General features: G+C 34.5%; 4 protein-coding genes across 8 annotated transcripts; 3 read left to right on the top strand and 1 right to left on the bottom strand.

Moving 5' to 3' along the window:
* Positions 1-1,535: 1,535 nt before the first annotated feature.
* On the bottom strand, positions 1,536-3,268 carry BCIN_03g09320 (hypothetical protein). The gene is made up of 6 exons (XM_024692286.1): positions 3,031-3,268; positions 2,938-2,974; positions 2,820-2,887; positions 2,391-2,764; positions 2,269-2,333; positions 1,536-2,189 (listed from the first exon to the last, which is right to left on the bottom strand). The coding sequence occupies exons 1-6, from the start codon at positions 3,190-3,192 to the stop codon at positions 1,699-1,701; spliced, it is 1,197 nt and encodes a 398-aa protein (XP_024548061.1). The 5' UTR covers positions 3,193-3,268; the 3' UTR covers positions 1,536-1,698.
* Positions 3,269-6,517: 3,249 nt separating this feature from the next.
* BCIN_03g09318 (hypothetical protein) lies at positions 6,518-8,201 on the top strand. Of its 4 annotated transcripts, none has more exons than XM_024692283.1 (3): positions 6,518-6,639; positions 6,762-7,209; positions 7,256-8,201. In XM_024692283.1, the coding sequence occupies exons 2-3, from the start codon at positions 6,796-6,798 to the stop codon at positions 7,595-7,597; spliced, it is 756 nt and encodes a 251-aa protein (XP_024548060.1). In that variant the 5' UTR covers positions 6,518-6,639; positions 6,762-6,795; the 3' UTR covers positions 7,598-8,201. The 4 variants fall into 4 exon arrangements, with proteins under 4 accessions (XP_024548060.1, XP_024548058.1, XP_024548059.1 ...); XM_024692284.1 differs by having other exon boundaries at positions 6,759-7,209; XM_024692285.1 differs by having other exon boundaries at positions 6,756-7,209.
* Positions 8,202-10,793: 2,592 nt separating this feature from the next.
* BCIN_03g09316 (hypothetical protein) lies at positions 10,794-12,287 on the top strand. Of its 2 annotated transcripts, XM_024692282.1 has the most exons (3): positions 10,794-10,883; positions 10,940-11,509; positions 11,766-12,287. In XM_024692282.1, exons 2-3 carry the CDS (start codon positions 10,965-10,967, stop codon positions 11,797-11,799), a joined length of 579 nt encoding a protein of 192 aa, XP_024548057.1. In that variant the 5' UTR covers positions 10,794-10,883; positions 10,940-10,964; the 3' UTR covers positions 11,800-12,287. The 2 variants fall into 2 exon arrangements, with proteins under 2 accessions (XP_024548057.1, XP_024548056.1); XM_024692281.1 differs by having other exon boundaries at positions 10,940-12,287.
* Positions 12,288-14,088: 1,801 nt separating this feature from the next.
* Positions 14,089-16,137, top strand: BCIN_03g09314 (hypothetical protein). The gene is made up of 4 exons (XM_024692280.1): positions 14,089-14,387; positions 14,448-14,603; positions 14,672-15,567; positions 15,623-16,137. The coding sequence occupies exons 1-4, from the start codon at positions 14,170-14,172 to the stop codon at positions 16,099-16,101; spliced, it is 1,749 nt and encodes a 582-aa protein (XP_024548055.1). The 5' UTR covers positions 14,089-14,169; the 3' UTR covers positions 16,102-16,137.
* Positions 16,138-17,623: the final 1,486 nt, after the last annotated feature.

Raw genomic sequence — 17,623 nt, 5'->3', positions numbered from 1 at the left:
CCCTAACCCTAACCCTAACCCTAACCCTAACCCTAACCCTAACCCTAACCCTAACCCTAACCCTAACCCTAACCCTAACCCTAACCCTAACCCTAACCCTAACCCTAACCCTAACCCTAACCCTAACCCTAACCTATTGATATACATACACGAACGGGTTTCCCTCCGGGTTCCCATCTACCTTCCTACTATCTGAATATAATTCCACCTTCCTAAATAAGCTTAGTTCATCTGCCTTCCTACTGGTTTTATCTAAATCTGCCTTCCTAAAAAAGCTTAGTTTATTTGCTTTTCTGATTTCGTTTTATTTTATTCTATTGATTTTATTCTATTTGTTTTTTGAAATAAGCTTAGTTTATATATACTCAGACTTTTATAAATTCATATTCATTCTTTTCTTTAATAAATTTAATCAAGTTATTTTTATATTAATTTCAAAAATTTTATTCTATTAAAAGTTTAATTGATATTATACAATATTTCATTAAATATATTGTTTTATTTATATTAAATATTATTAATGAAATCCCATTGAATATAATTATAATATGAATTTTAAATTATAAAATTCATTTCAATTTCAGATTTTCAAATATTTAAATTTAATTCTAATTCTATGAGATTATGTGATTATTATGTGATTTAAATCAAAAGTTAGTTTTTGAAAAATTTGAAAAGGTTATATAGCTTTAAATTCTTCAAATATTTCAAAAAAAATATTATTATATTGTTAGTTTTAATGTTGTGTAAGAAATAAGTTAATATTAGATGATTTTTGTTAATATTAGATAAATCTTAAAAATAAAAATAAAATTTTATATATATATAATAAGAATTATATTAAAATATTCAACTTTCAAATCTATTTATAGTAATATATTATAACTTTTTCGAAAATATTAGTTTTTAAGTTTTTAAATTCTAAATAAATTTTATAAAAAATCAAGAAACTTTAATTTTTTTAAGTCAAAAACGAATTAAGTTTGATTTGAACAAAATATATATCATTCAATTCGATTTATTTTGAAAAGTTCAAAAAAGTTATTTTTAATAAGCTGCTTCTAAAACTAAACGAGATATTAGTTAATACTAGATAAAATTCTAAAAATAGAATTTAATAAGGAAGAATGCTAGTAAAATAAAAAAAGCATTATTAAATCAGAAATTTTCTCAGAATTATAAAAATATAATTATATATATATAAAAGACTCTAAAAACCCTAAATTTGAGTTAATATTAGATAAAACTTCAATACCAGGTGTATAGGAGTTAGGATATCAGGTAGTAGAATGTTAGCAAGATAGTAAAAACGCTATTCAATCCTATATATTTTTTAAATTCCAAATATATATATTTCATTTTAAAAACCCTAAATATTAATTAATATTAATAAAACAGTTGATACTAGATAGTAGAGTGTTAGGTCTTATAGTTATTCAAAAATCTAAGGAAAAGCTAATAATCGATAGTTTGGAATATCGTTTATAGTATAATAAAGCTTAGCCTTCATTATAATTATGAAACTAGTAAGATCTTGATAATAATATAATATTTTTTTCTTTTATAAAGCTCCTAATCAAATATTGAGGTTTGATGTATTCTAATTGCTTACTAGTTTTAATGTCTAACTTAAAGAATGCCTTCTCCCATCGATGCAGATTATGCTCATAATATAAAAATTTAATGACTCACATCATCTTAGTATACATCTCTCTTATCACTATTTTTACTGGTCTTCCCTGATCCAGATTCAGTCCACTCTATCTCCGTATTCACAACAATGTTGTGCAGTGGTATTTCATCACTCTCCACACTCTTCGCACTCTCCACATCGTGCGCCCTCACAGTGGCCCTCACATTACTTCCCCCTTTCCAGTTCCCTCTCTCGTCGCTAATTCCGGACACCGCAGATAATCTACGAAATGGCCTTGAGCCTTCTCTTATGTTTTTAGAGCTGTCGAACTTCCCACTAATGTTGATGCTCTTCTTTGGTCCGCCTGATCCGCCGATTGTTTGTAAATGTGGACCCGCAGAGGAAGTGCGTGCTTGCGATGACCGCGTTAGAACGCTTGTTATACCGAGCTTTCGAGAGGAAAACTGGACAAGAGGGCCCAAGGTTGGCAGGCAGGCGGACATTATTCCAGAGGCTGATTCGACTACGCACCATACTTCCGCCGTTGCTAGTGTCCCTGGAAGTAGTCAAGTTGTTAGCTTCTAGCTCTCGGTTCGTTTGCTTACTGACTGGATGATTTTGGCGAGGACACGTACAAGTGATGTCTGCAGGCTGAAATTGGAAAAGAGTCGTGAAGCGGTAAATACTAGTGAAAATAACGCTGGCCATATCGTCAGTGCTGAACAAATCTAAATGGATGCACCAGATTATAATTTACAAACTTCCAAGCAAAAAGACAAATGAGATATGCGTCTTCTGCATGACACTAGTATGTAAGCCCCAGACTTGCTGCATAGGCAACGCCAAGATCGCCACATCGGTCAAGATATTAGGGATAGCATTTCCAATAAAAGATGCTTTCAGATTGATACAATGACCCTCAAGAGTAGGATTCCAGATCTTTTGCATTGGAATACACTGGAAGACCGACACCATAATGATGGAGATACACCATGCCACGGAAAGGCCGCCGAGGATGAGTGATCCGATCTTAATACTGCGCACTGGGAAAATGCGGCGGTACATCAATAGCAGCGATAGCTTAGTGAAGCATACACAGGTGACGTATAGACATTCAAATGCTATTAGCGACTATATCTATGTCAGCTAACATGATATCTCAAGGAGCGTTTATGAATATCTTCACCTTCGCGTATGATATAATCTCGGAGGCGCTCAGCGCTGCCGTATGTCGCCCCAGTCCAAAATGCAGTCCTTTCAAAGGTCAGCGATTTGAAGTTTATGCCAGTTTGAGAAAAACATACCAATCATACATGTTGCAAAAGCTACGAAAAGAAAGAACTGGAAGTAGTCAGCTCTCGTTTTACAGGAAAACAGCTGCAGTAAGCTTAACTTGCCAAAGCAATATATATCATAATATCATCACTCCCAATTCCAATCCCGTTCATCCGCCGAGATATGAATCGAAGTACAACAAAAAAAACTGCAAGCAAAACGATTGCGACACTTGTAGCTCTGAGTTCAGACTGTCGGTTGTCCATGAGGCCCACTTCCGTCATTTCGACACTTTTAACACCTCTCAGATCGGTATTGATTTGATTATGTAGAAACTAGGATTTCTATGATATATGATCCGGCGTGAACTACTACGAAGAACAGAACATTCTGATATCTTTCCCCTTTCTTTCGAAACTAAGCTTAATCCCGACTATGGGGCTTATGTGACAAAGATTACACTACTCTTTTGTTAGGGTCAAGGGTTGATAGCTTTACTACGGTACCACAGGGCCAAAAGGAAATAGCAATCCGCGAGCGCGTGCGAACCAGCTATCGTACTACATGCTTGGTCTCAAGGATAAATACTTGTAGTCCCTGTTCTAGCAAATCTAATTTGTTAGTCGATCAGCTTGTAGAAATGAGCTCTTGTTGTTATTTGATTGGCTGAAATGTAGATCGTGAAGCGACAGGGACTCCAAGTGTTTATTCTTGAGACCAAGTATGTGAGGGTGGATCTCAACCATGTGACTCTACTGCACGTGATTCTGACACGGCGCCGGAACCTTTTCCAAGCGAGGCGGACTCTCTAGTAGTAGCTAAGTAAGTCTCCGAAAGGCTCGATTGGTAGTATTGGCCAAGATACTATTGAGGACCTCACTTACTCGAATCCATCAATGCAATCAAAAGAAAGTTTAGTGGCACTTCCATTTTCAACATTTCATCGAAGGCTAAGTTTCATTTGTTTTTTAAGTAGAGCATTGACCTTCTGAATTCTATTGTGGATGTTTGTAAGGGAGAAAAAGGAACAATAATTGAAAATTTTTGCAACTGTCTCAAATTTTTAGATTGTCCGACGACAACCCTTTTTTATTTCGCCTATTGACCAATAGCTTTCCAAGTACCTTAGAAATGATCCTTGCAGAAATTAGTCTGACAGCCGGTAGTTCCCGCAGCGTTATGCACGACCGAGATATTTCCGCACGGAGTTATCAACCGCTGATCTATTCCCGCTCTTGGGTATTGATGCAAACTCCCGAGTCCCGTGCAATAGAAGTGAAGCAACCCATTTAACTTCCATGTCACAATCCCCTGGGATGAAAGGACATTTGGTAGGTCAGGCCCTGGCAAGCCCCGCGGGACTCAGTGATCGCCACTTTAACACACTCGAACAATCATAACTACAGAGTATATGTAACATATTACTTTTATTATCTTCATTAAAAAACTATAATATATAATATTGATTAAAGAAATTATATAACGTGGTTTATCAATGCATATATCATATCAGTACATATATCGTTTCAAAATACGTGAAAGTTAACCCTTTTTTAATATTCTTATTTTAATAACTAATCATTATTTTATAACTATAATATGAAATTAATAATTGTTTTTGAGTGTGAAGTTTTATATTATAATGAAATCTATTTCCTATATAAATCCTCATATTAAAACCGATCAACAAATCGATTGTTTTTAGTTATATAATATTTATTCTATAATTCTTAGCGATTTAGTTATTTTCATATTTTGAGTTTAATCTTTTGAGATATTACTAATTCTAGTAAGGTCTTTTTGCTTACTGTATTATTGTTTTCCTAAGGATTTATTATTTTAAGGTCTATATTCTATATCTTATAATTCCATATGACTAATACTATTTATCAGCCTAAAGCTTCTTTTAGTATATTATAATTGAATCTCTAATACTTATAATATTATTATAGTCTATAAGTTGATAATTCTATAGCTTATTACTAATTTGTTATAACACCCTCCATCTGTAGATTAAAAATATATCTGATTTATTGTCTTTTATTTTAACTCTCTCTATTATATATTTTAGTTTAAATGTATTCCCGTATTTTATTATTACTATATAGTTATTAACCTTCAATTACTAGATATAGCTATCAGATTAATTATAGTATATATAAAGGCTTTTCTTATATAATCTCTATTATCTTTTATTCTTTTATATTATAAAATAGAAATAAATAAAATTTTAGAAGAAATTAAATATATAATAAACTTTTTTTTAATCACCTACTAGAGATTGCCTTCGAATTAACTTAATCTTTATTTATTTTAATACTTCAATTGACTATAAAGACATAAATATAATCTTGATGTAATATTTAATAATGTTTAAAAAGTGTGGTAATATAGAAACTATATAATCATTCTCCAAATTATATAATTTGCCCAACCCTAACCACAAGACTTTTTGGTCTTTTCTTCCGATGTAGTGATCATGTCTATGTCTCTTGTCACTGTATCCCTGTTACTACCCATTACCCACCATCAAAAGAAGAATGAATTTGTGGACCCGGCTATCAGCGTCATGACTCATGACTCACAAAAGTCCCTTTGTATCGTACGTACATACGTACTTCGCAGTAGGCCAAACAGTTCGGTCAAGACACTAAATGTTTGGCGATGCTGCATTTACAAAACTTTTGAGTATACCAAGCCCTACCTTGAATCATTGAAAAACATTGCTTTCTTATGCTATGTATAAGTTCTTTTATTTTCAGCTTAGAATCCCTGGCATTTCTATCTATGGCGTTTCACGATTCTGTCGACAAGCCGTGATCCACTGAATTAACTTTTTTCACTGAGGGGTATGACGGAGGACTTTCTGACTTGTTTATTCTTTTGAGATATCAGCTGGCGAGCTTTGTGGAGTATATTTGATTGTAAGTATAGCTAGTTTGTAAGCAAATTTGAGCTTGCGTGTAAGACGCGTCCAAAAGAAGTGTCTAGACTTGTAGTTGTTAATCAAGTGTAAGCTCTCATTGAGTCGGCTGTTTTAGTACAAGTATTCTTTATATACAGTAGAACCTATTTATAAGGGCTTAAAAAATTCGAGGCCTAGGTTTCCCGGATATTCAATTTCAGCCTCGTCATTTAGCCTCGTTTTTACCTTCAGCCTTTCTATTTTCATTAAATTTGTCATGTGAACTTATGTGTTCATTATGTAATAGGCCAAAGCTTGAGACATTATCATCAATTTTTATAATTTTTACAATTTTTTATAAGAGCATTAGGGAAATTAGAATCATAAGCTCTTATATAGAGGTATGCCTATATAAGTCAAATTTACTATATATAAAAATTTGAGGTCTAAAAAAATACTCTTATAAAGAGGACGCCCTTATAGCCCGTGCTCTTATAAACAGGTTCTACTATATATAATCAATTTGACCCCCACTATAGTCAATCTGGCCCCCACCCTTTAATTTAGCCCCACTATAACTTATCTAACTTTAACTTTTAATAAATTACAGCATTTACTAATCAATATTATTATGAAAATAAGCGTTTTCATATTAATATGAGTTAATAAATTTTCATCGATATATTAATACAAAAAAGAATATCGATATTACTATATCAAAAGAAATATATCTGAAGAAAAAAATCAGTATAATCAGGTTCTACTATAGTAGACTGTACATTGAATTCGTAGTGTTGTAGTAGAAAACAGGTAGTAAAATCAGCTGGTTCGTATTGAATTTCTTGGCTCGGAGGCGGCCTCGCTTCATATCTGGAGGCAGTCAAACTTCCGCTCTCTTGCTTCTTTTTTTCTCCTGATCCTAAAAAATTTGCTAATCTACAGAAGTAGACATATCTGGTAGTAACCTGCAGATCTATCCAAAATGTCGACTGAAAAGCCAACCATCCTTTTCGTGCCTGGAGCATGGCACTTTCCTGACAGCTTTGATGTTGTGAGAGAATTACTTAAGCCATTAAGTTATCCAACTGAAGCTGTGGCGCTGCCATCCATTGGAACCGAGCCCCCAAATAAAGACCTATCTGACGATGCTGCTCATACCCGGGCTGCCATTCAGAAGCTGGTCGAGGCAGGAAAGAAAGTCGTCCTCGTTACTCACTCATATGGAGGGGTCGTTGGATCTTGTGCTGTCGAAGACCTGGGCTTTTCTCAGAGGAAGAGTGATGGGAAGGAAGGCGGGGTTATCAACTTTGTGTACTTGAGTGCATTTGCGCTGCCGAAGGGCGTCAGTCTTCTTGATGCTCTCGGAGGTAGCCCGCTTCCTTGGATGAACTTCAAGGTATAAGTACTCTCAAAGTATCAATTCATTTACTAAAATTCCACAGGGCGACTATTGCTATGCCGACACTCCAGGGGATATTTTCTACCACGACCTATCATCGGAAGACCAACAGAAATGGATCGCGCAACTCTCACATATCTCCTCTGCCGTCTTTAGTGGCAAATCAACGCACGAGCCTTGGAACCATATGCCATGCACTTACATATTCTGCGAGGACGATAAGGCAATTCCCCTTCCAGTGCAGCAAGGCATTGCAGCGTCTATGGGAAGTAATATCACGACTTTCAGCATTGCCGCTTCGCACTCGCCATTTTTGAGCACCCCTGACAAGGTGGTGGAGGGTATTGAGTTGGCTGCGAAGCTTGGTTTGGAGAAGAGCCAGTAGATTGCAGTTTCAGGACTTCATGATACTGGTGGTATATAGAGATACGGAAGCAGAGGAACCAGACTGGGAATTGTACGCACACCTGTGTATATATCGTTCATGGCAGACTAAAATCGGAAAACTGACATGATTGGCCAATTTATTTGAGAACTCGCGACTTCCATCACAAATAGCCGAACTGTTAATCACAACATAGCAGAGTTGGAATCCTCTCAGCAGGCAAGCGTCGGTAGACAGCGGGCAAAACATCATGATTTGGGGGGCAAAATAGCTGGGTAATCTCCCTTTAGGAGCCTTCATTTATTCCTTCAACAGTTGATCGAATTCAAAGCTACGAGCTATTATCACCCACAAGAACAGAAATCAAAACTCGAGGTCTGGCCCTTGATTCAATATGCTGTACTGTATCAGTTGATTGAAGTCCGTTTTGCTTCCTAATTGTTTCCTGTACCTGACATTAGCGAATCCCCGCCCCAAGTGGGATGCTTTCAATCTGAACCAATGTAAACAAGGCCAGCGGCACGATGCCAAATTTTACTTACTAGAATATTTCACTCCCAGTCATGTACCAGATGTCTGATATTAAAATATTAAATATCTACCAACATAGCCGAGTGAGTGTATAATAAACTAACAAAGATAGAAATTCTCAGAAATATTAAGATTCTTTAAAAAGATCTTTTCAAAGATCAAGCTTAAAAATAAATTATATTTCAAATCAAAAAAATCTTTTTTTAGGTTTAAACAAGTATTATATATATAATAAGTAATTGTAATATAACTTATAAGAAACTCGAATGCGTTTTTAATTATTTTATATATAGTTCTATTCTATAAGCTCTGTATTTCTTTAATTTTAATTCTAAATTATTTGAATAATTTTCTAGTTTTCGTTTTTAATCTTTTCTTTTAATTTTTTAGTTAAGTATTTATATGATTTTTTTTATTGCTTTTTCTCTTGAGGTTTTCCTTTAAGTTATATATATAATTTTCAGTACTTCCTCATTATGAAGATATCTATATTATGATCTAAATTATAGAATAAATATAATTTCTTTATATTATATTATAACTAATAGAAATACTATTAAAAGGATTTGTAATAATTCGATCTCTTTTGAATTCTCTTTTTAATTATTTAACTTTCTATAGATTAGAATAGTATACAACTTATTAGTATATATAGTTTAGAGCTCTTGTAGTTCTCTTCTTATTCTTTTCTTTCTTTTTAAGTTTTAGATTCTAAGATAGAAGTAAATTCTTTTATTATAGTTCTTTTATATTATCTAGAACTCATTTATATCAGTCTCTATGAGTGATATTATAATAAATAATATCTTATTTTTTTCTAAGTTATTTAAGTATCTGTACTATATAAATAAGAAGAACCTATATTTAAAAAAAAAAAGAAACGCTTCTAAAGAATAATTAATATTCCTTCTTTTAAACTTAAGTCTCTTTTATATCTTAAATTACAACTTTAAAGCTTCTTAATAAAGCTAAAATTAATTTTTAAAAATAGATCTTATAATAATATTCCTTTGATGAAATCTTCAAATATCAAATCCTAGGTTTTTAATTATATAAAACATTCTTAAATTTTCGATTATTACAATTTATATAGAGATTCATCTAACTTCAAATTAAGCTTATCTCGAAAACTCCATTTTATTATCAAATCTTTTTTTGACTTTTTTAATTTTTATATAATTTGATTATTTTTTGATTTATTAATAATATTTTATATATTATATATATATTCTCTAGTATACAGCCCTGTCTTTAAAATGTTAATTATATCGAAATATAAAAATTACTATTATTCTTATTAATTATAAATCCCACCTCCGCTTTCTTTTATTATATATTCTCTATATTTTCGATGTATTTAATTATTAATTTTATTCTCAATAATTTATTCTAAACTAATATTATATATTCAATTAGAGTAAATATTCCTTCCATAAGCTAATATTAAAAACATTATTTCAAAACTCTAAACTATTAAATTATCATTCTCTCCAAACGACTTTCTATGTTTAATTATTTAACTATTATACTGGCCATTGGGGAAAAAGAATTTAGATTATATTTATCCTTAATCATTATTCGGAATAAGCTTCATCTCTCTATGTACTACTAATTGATTACTTGATTGAACACTATTGGGCTAATAAGTGAATAAATGGACCAATTCAGTGTGATTTTGGATTCACTACAGCTACTAGCCTCCGATCCGGCACTTCCGCGTGTGAGTTCACGCTGGGTGCTGTTGTATCGTTGAGGTTGTAGTTGGCTTATTTACTTTTGTGGGGGCAGGCGTGATCAAGTGACCTACGCTAGTTCCGGTGGGTCAAAGCGCCTACCACAGAAAGTGATACCAACAGTTATACTTGAAGTGCGGGACTTCAATTGGAGAGTTCAAGGAAACCCAAGAGATATGCTATTGGTGGATAGACTCATATCAAGCTCTGTCACCCAAGGAGGCGGAAAAGCTTGTTTGAGCACGAAAGACCCTAATCTTTTAACATGTTAATTTGGTGCCTTCTTTAATATCATTGCTAGGAGATTGAATCAAAAAAACAAGATTCTGACCTGAACGGTAAGACCTCTGGTGGTTGTGATACAGTCAGTATGCACTCACTGGATATGCACGGTGGAGTCTTTTGTCTCTTCCCAATCCCTATGCCTATTTCTCATCTTGATTCCCACTTCTCATCTCTACCGGAGCTCGTAGGCACAGTTACACTCTCGCCATCAGTAACTTTCCTCTTCATATGCACAGCGACGGCACAGACACATGAAGTATCACTTCCACCGAAGCACTTCCAATATATCCGACTGCAGTCCCACACAACTCGAGCTGATAATTGAGCCGGCCTTATTTATTGCGGGCAACTTGGACAGAAGAGCTTGCCCACTTCTCGTGTCTATCTGGCGCTTATACTCGGAGCATGCAAGGCTTGATAAATATGTACAATTTAGCTAGCTATTTACTGACGGAACGGCTCACCTGGTCCGAATAGGCAGCTCTTTCCGGTGAGTAAACTCGGCGAAAATGTAACATCACAGGGCTTCCTATTTGGTTCAAGCAAGGTGCGGCCATATGCTAGCAAGTATGCAGCTCTCTCCTAGGTCACTATTAAACCATATTGTATAAATGGCAGCCTCCTCTCATCCTGGAAGTCCGTCATCAGCTTCATCTTCATTTCTTCCACTCATAGCTGAATCTCCTGAGCAGCTACTACGTCCCTATAGAAAACGGCAGATCTCTCTCTTTCTAAGTGTTCGTCAACAGCTTTATTTTCATTTCTTCTACTCATAGCTGAATTTCCAAAATAGTTACCACGTGCAACCAGTACGCACAATGTCTCGCAAACAAATCATCAAAGCTGCTGTTACTGTTACCAGCACCGCCGTTGGCATCGCGTTGTACCAACGAATCGTAGTCGGCGCCTCTGCGTTCCCGACAGCTTCACTTGTTCTCTCCGAACCTTCGGAATTCGGCACTTACTTTTATCCGTCCCGGGTGGCCGCAACCATCTTCGGTGCCGATGCTACAGACTTCGATTATCACCTTGCCTCAGACGTTACCACAGCTACGGAAGCTCTCGCAGCTTACACAACAGCCTATTCTACAGGCGATGAGTCTCAAATCCTTATCACCTTCCTAAATGTCACTGGAGCTGGGATCCTCACCAGTACCCAAGCTAGCAACCCAAATTTCCTCTGCAACGAGCTCTCCGGCGACATGGCCTCTTACGTCTCTTTGTGTAGCAGCCACATCGTTGTCCGTGACACCTTGGTTCCCACGCTTGAGAAGCGGTCGCGATGGAACTGGATCAAATCTGGCGCTCACGTTGCCAGCAACACCGCGGTCAACATCCTCTATGGCGCCCTTGAAAATTCCCTGTAAGACAATTTTCCCTCAAGCCCGCGATCATGGTGCAATACTGCCAATGGTGATACGGCATGCTTCTCTTGGTCAAGAGTGGAGACCTTTCAGCATTATTATGCGCAGAGCTTTGTAGCCGATGCGTTGACTGCTGTTGACTTCAATTCGAATTCTGCACAAAGTGATGGTGTACTTGTATCGAAGAAACGTGAGATCAAAAAACGTAGCGCGGCTGACGTCTGTATCTCTAATCGTGCTGATGGCTGTACATAGCGATTCGAAAGTGTTTGGAATGGAGTGTATGTAATGGAGGTCTGCATACGTCGATACCGTTAGTATCAACCATATTGAATACTTGGGTCTGGAATTTGCTATGAAGGTTTGAAGAGTGAAAATGTTATTTTTATTTCTAAAGAGTGAGTGAAGGAGTGTTTTGCGGGCTGAGGGAATGAGGGAACAACGCTGGGTAACACACACTCACTTAGTCAAATTATTCCGCGAACATCAGATGGCGAAGGGCTTTGATCAATATATTTTGATCATTACCATCATTTTTTGCCAATGAGCATTGCTGTGACACCCTTAAAACGAGAACACTCAAGCACATGACTTTAATGTGCTATTTGAGACAGGGAATTGTCGCTCGCAGTCATAAAAAATCTGGATGGACCTCGATTTAAGAGCTTTATTGTCAACAATGAAAATTATCAAACATCACTAATATTACTTAATATTTCGACGGAAATCTATCGTAGTATATATCCTCGTACATTCTCTTATAATCGAAAGTTTTCAATTCTGATTGACATGTTTTAAAATGTGATGGACTTTCCTTCCCTGTGGTAGCAAAGTTAATATTTTCGATGAAAAGAAATTCAATATAAATCTCTATACAAATTTTTATATATATATTATATTTATGATATATTTAATTTGTTATTAATGATATAATCAATTTATTAATAATAAATGGAATCGGTATAGATTGAGATTCGTTTAGTATTGATTTTTTTTTTTTTTTAAAAAAATGAGGGTTTTGAAAAGCTTTAAAGATTTTAGAATTGATATTAGAGTTGTAGGAAAGATGGATGGAAGGGGAGTGAGTGTAATAGTTAAAAGAAAAAGGAGAGTGAGTATAAGAATTATAATGTAAATGAAAAGTATTAGTTGAAAGTTTAAAGGGAAAGGGAATAAAAGATAAATTATTTATATTATTTTCAATTTGTTCTTTAATCGAAAGCTTTATTATTGTATTATATTATATAGAATATACTATTTATATATATTATCTACTTAATTTTAATATATATGTTTATATTCAATTCAATTATTAATCGAATTTAAAACAAATAAATATTCTAATGATTTTTAAATTAAAAGTTAAAATTAACTTTCAAATTCAAGAATTTCATTAAATCCCTTTAGAGTAAAAATTTCTAATCATTTATAAAAGAGAAAGCCTTTTAATCAATATTATAAAAATATTGAATATTTTCTGAGGCTGATAAAGCGGCCACTTTGGATTCTGCCACCACAGGGCTTGACGCGTCGCATTGTAGTATTTTTAGATAGCTATAATTCTTTTACAGCTTTGTTTTGAACGCCTAATACTTGTTTAACAAGTCGGGATTCCATTCCCTAAGGTTTCAAAAAATCATCAATTGTTTTTTAATGAGGTGATCCTCAGTTACTAGACGTAAAACATTATGGCTTACGATCCTAGAGCGAGCTTTGTCTCCGGCTCCTCGGCGTCGGAAAAATAATTTTGCATCGTTACCACTTGCCTTATTATTTTCATAAGCATCTTGGGATCACCGCACCCCGCTCTACCGAAGGCTTGTTATATATAAAGAATTAACTATAGATAGCTTCATTATCTTAATATTAAAATTCATTTCAAAACTTTCTATAAGAAGTATACTACCACTCAAAGTTCTCGAACACTCTGTATATAACTTTTCCAAAAAGTTTTCTTATTGTACACAGATTACTACGAATAAGAACTATTCATTGTATGAAATGTTAATGTCACTTATATGCGAAGATACGAGAGAACGAGATACGATATTGGGAAATTCCTTCCCGTCCTTCCTTCTTTGCAACCGACCCTTAAAACCCTGACCAGTCATGATATGAAACATTGTCACTGAACGAGTATCGGCTAAAGGAAAGGCGGACTTTTGAGTTAAGAGTTGAATGACTTAACCAACCATGATGTGGAGGACTGTCACTACTCGCCGAAAAAGATCTTTGGACATAATCCCTGTTTAGTTAGAGTTCAAGAAATATTCTTCTGGTCCCACTTTAACTCCATCTGATAAGATTTCAGGGAAGCTTGTTGGTGTCAAGATCTTATCTGATTGATATCTAGTTTGTATCTCGTATCCAAAATTGTGGAAAGTTGAAGAAAATCTCAACAAAAGATATTGGAATGTACATAATGATGAATGAAGATATATCATTTTCAGGTGCAAATTTTCATTCTCTACTAAATTTAGAATGAATACTTCCGGGATACTGCATAGAACTATAGATCTAGATTCGGAATTGGCCTTGAATCGTGAAGATTTCAAAAACTCAAAGGATCTGTCTTCTTGTATAAAATAGTATGTCTGCTATTTCAATTCCCATAATTTCGTTGTCTTTCTTGTTCTTATAACTTTAAACAAAATCAATCATGTTTATATCTGAGAAGAGCTCTGCTGCGGCCACCGCCAAAGCTACTGCCAAGGCGATACGAAAGAGGAACAATCTTAACTCCGTTAAGTACTTTGCTGCTGCTATGGCTGGGATAACGGTCCTTTTTGTTATATCGAAATGGATTAGATTTCTTTATATTCGGTACACACCAAGGAACAAATCTAGACTCCTCAGAACATCGATTGCTATCACAAGGTATATTGTTCCAACTGCCGAATATGACTGTCCGCTTTCTGATATAAATTTTGTAAATAGGGCTTCAAGAAAGATTCTTGTACGAAAGATTTGGGGATTCACATCAATTGGACAGTTCATCCTCTTCCTCACATATATTGCAACAATATTTGCCGTTACCTTTACCAACATAAACAATTGGTCAACATATAATAACTTTGCAAAGCGATTAGGTTGGTGAGTTTAACAAAAACCAGACTCTTATTAGACTTGTGTATCCCTAGTAGGAGCTAACTTCAATCAAGGATTTCTACAGCTCATATCGCCTTCATCACTTTCTTAGCACTTAAGAATACACCCCTCGCATTTTTAACTGGGTACTCTTATGAAAGTCTTAGAATTCTTCATCGTCTTGTAGGATATGGTACAATTCTTTGGTCTATGCTCCACGCCATTTTTTATATCATCGCCGAAGCACAGTCCGATTCTTATGATAAACTGCTTGAAAAGAACCAAATTTTCGGTATAATTGCTGGAATTTCTATGCTATTAATCTTTCTTACTTCTCTTCTTGTTTACAAGATGCAGTATGAAATATGGTATATCATTCATGTTTTGATGTACCTACTCATACTCATCACGGTTGGAATGCATAGACCAGTGGTCTCTGATCACACTTTATACATTATATTCGTTGCTTCAGGTTTATGGTTTTATGATCGTGTCCTACGATTCATTAAGCTCTGTTACTTTTTTTTCGGAAATTTTGTAACACTTACTCCGTTACCAGATGGGGGTACTCGAATTTTGATGCGAAGATCATCCAAATTAATTAAACCAGGAACTCACGCCTTCTTATGGATTCCTGCTATTCGTCAAATGGAGACCCATCCTTTCACTATTTCTTCAGTCGATGATGCCGAGGGTATCTCATTCGTTGTAGCTGCTTGTGATGGATTCACAAAGGCCCTCCACACTTTGGCAGTGGAAAGTCCCGGTATACAAATTCGTGCCTCAATTGATGGTCCTTATGGTTCCGTAGTAGACTTTTCACAATATGATAAAGTTGTTTTCATAGCTGGCGGATCGGGTGGTAGTTTCACTTTCGGTGTTGCTCTTGAGACCATGTGTGAAGTTGCAAAGAAGAATGCAGTTTCAGCTAGTACTATTGTCGAATTCATATGGGTTGTTCGAGAAGAAGGTAGGTTTGATGCAATCATAAAAATTAAACTGGTCACTTACTGATACCAATTTAGACTCCATCGGCTGGTTTAGTTCTCAGTTACAAGAGCTTAATTCTTCACCCAATGTCACCGTTCGGCTTTTCTGCACAAGAAATGTTACAAATAGGGTTTTCAATGCATCTTCGAATGGAAGCTCGCGCAATATTTTCGGAGAGAAAGATCTCGAATCACCAACTATAGCTTCTCCATCTATTGAAGGTAGTGATGAAAAGTCGTCTTGGAAACTCGGAGATGTGGAAAAAGTTACGACTACAAGTGAAGCTAATCTCATAAACAATGCCGGAGATAAGTCTATGATGATACAAAGTGGTCGACCAGAGATATTAAAAATAATTCAGAATGTTGTAGAAGAATGTGATGGTAGTCAAAGAGTAGCAGTTGTTGCTTGCGGTCCTGGTTCCTTGATGGACGCCACAAGATTGGCGATTTCGAAATGTATCAAGGTAAATGGACCAAGTTTAGAGTATCATAGTGAAGAATTTGGATGGTGACGGGGAAAGTTTTCGCGGGATAAATTCACTCATTTATTGTTTAAAAAGGAGTTGCACAATTCATGGTCTCAATGACAGTGTGGTAATCTTTTCTAAACAACTCATTGTAAATGTCTGTGATTAAACAAAGTGAATAAAATCAATAGATATGACGGAATTTTATCTTCTATTTTGAAATATTATTATAAGAATTCTGATTGATTATGTATTTAAAAGTAAGTAGAACTACTTTTCCCTAATTAATCGAATTCAATTACAAATAGCTTTTGAATAAGATTAAGTTAACTATTATAGCATTAAGTATTCTACAATTCAACTATATAATCTTAAAAGGGTATAAGTAATTTGATCAATATCAAATCCATTATATAGAGTTACAATCAATTCATAATAATTAGATCCTATTTATTTACTAAATAAGCTTAAATAATGAATTTATCGAATACTTGAGGTTATGAAATAAATTATGAGAAATTATTTGATAAATAAATGTCTTTTATTAAATGTTTGAAGTTATTAAACAATTCTTAATAATTCATTTGATAAATAATTTTCAAAATAGTAAATGCTTTTAAGATTCTTATATATTAATTATAATATAACTTCTTGAAGTATTATGAATAAATCTTTAATAAGTTTTTATTAAGAGCGATCTACTTTACTACTAATCTACAGAAGTAAAAAGTAATCTGAATACTTTTGAAACAATAGATCTACTATATATACTGTGAGAGTGAAAAAACGTGACTTTCAGGTCACGTGTTACCAACATTTAGTATTCATGGCTTCGCTTTTATAGAACTAAAATGACTATTGAATTTTCCACCTTCTAAATTGACTCCCGAAGATTGAGTGCTCTACTCTAGTCGCCTCCCTCACCTCGCTGCCGCGATATAGTAATTCACTCTATTTTACTATACATAGTCACTTGCTCTAGTACTAATTATATATAAAGGCTTTTCTTGTGTGATCATTATCACCTTCTACTCTTTTATAATACTCAATCAAATAATTACTTTCTAATACTTACCCTCATTTTATACAAACCCATCTAATATAGATCAATCAAAAAAAAGCTAGTAATCCTATAAAAATAAGAATTCTATAAATATAATAATTACAACTAAATCAATCACTGAGATCGAATTCTATTGAACAGACTTCGTAAGGGGGTGTATATACAAAATGCGTATGAGGTAAAAAGGTTCTTGTATTCTATCTAACCCCTTCGTATGAAGGGGTTCTACTAATCTATATAGACACTGCCATCCCACTCACGATGTGGGGAAGCACGTGATACTGTCACGTGCTTCGTCAGTCATGAGTTCCAACAAATTCAAAATATGATTATTCAAATACAAATTCAAACAAATAAGAATCTCAAAATAGAGCACTCTTATATTCAAAACACAATATGACAAGTGATTCACTTTATTATTAGCTTACAAAAGCATAGAATATTTCGAATGCTTTTGTTATGAAGATACTCGTACTATAATATGAATTATAAGATAAATGCGAG

Source organism: Botrytis cinerea, chromosome 3 (genome assembly GCF_000143535.2).
Source record: "Botrytis cinerea B05.10 chromosome 3, complete sequence".
NCBI lineage: Eukaryota > Fungi > Ascomycota > Leotiomycetes > Helotiales > Sclerotiniaceae > Botrytis > Botrytis cinerea.
This window is presented reverse-complemented; position numbering and strand designations above follow the sequence as displayed.

What these genes read in the sequence shown, in the direction of transcription:
- BCIN_03g09320 (XM_024692286.1), bottom strand. Translation starts at nt 3,192, where the DNA reads ATGACGGAAGTGGGCCTCATGGACAACCGACAGTCTGAACTCAGAGCT. An exon ending in GTCTTTTTGCTTGGAAGTTT is followed by an intron (nt 2,334 to 2,390) that starts GTAAATTATAAT and finishes CGATATGGCCAG; the next exon opens with CGTTATTTTCACTAGTATTT. An exon ending in TCAGCCTGCAGACATCACTT is followed by an intron (nt 2,190 to 2,268) that starts GTACGTGTCCTC and finishes GACTACTTCCAG; the next exon opens with GGACACTAGCAACGGCGGAA.
- BCIN_03g09318 (XM_024692283.1), top strand. Translation starts at nt 6,796, where the DNA reads ATGTCGACTGAAAAGCCAACCATCCTTTTCGTGCCTGGAGCATGGCAC. An exon ending in TTCCTTGGATGAACTTCAAG is followed by an intron (nt 7,210 to 7,255) that starts GTATAAGTACTC and finishes AAAATTCCACAG; the next exon opens with GGCGACTATTGCTATGCCGA.
- BCIN_03g09316 (XM_024692282.1), top strand. Translation starts at nt 10,965, where the DNA reads ATGTCTCGCAAACAAATCATCAAAGCTGCTGTTACTGTTACCAGCACC. An exon ending in GGCGCCCTTGAAAATTCCCT is followed by an intron (nt 11,510 to 11,765) that starts GTAAGACAATTT and finishes GGCTGTACATAG; the next exon opens with CGATTCGAAAGTGTTTGGAA.
- BCIN_03g09314 (XM_024692280.1), top strand. Translation starts at nt 14,170, where the DNA reads ATGTTTATATCTGAGAAGAGCTCTGCTGCGGCCACCGCCAAAGCTACT. An exon ending in ACATCGATTGCTATCACAAG is followed by an intron (nt 14,388 to 14,447) that starts GTATATTGTTCC and finishes TTTTGTAAATAG; the next exon opens with GGCTTCAAGAAAGATTCTTG. An exon ending in TTTGCAAAGCGATTAGGTTG is followed by an intron (nt 14,604 to 14,671) that starts GTGAGTTTAACA and finishes ACTTCAATCAAG; the next exon opens with GATTTCTACAGCTCATATCG.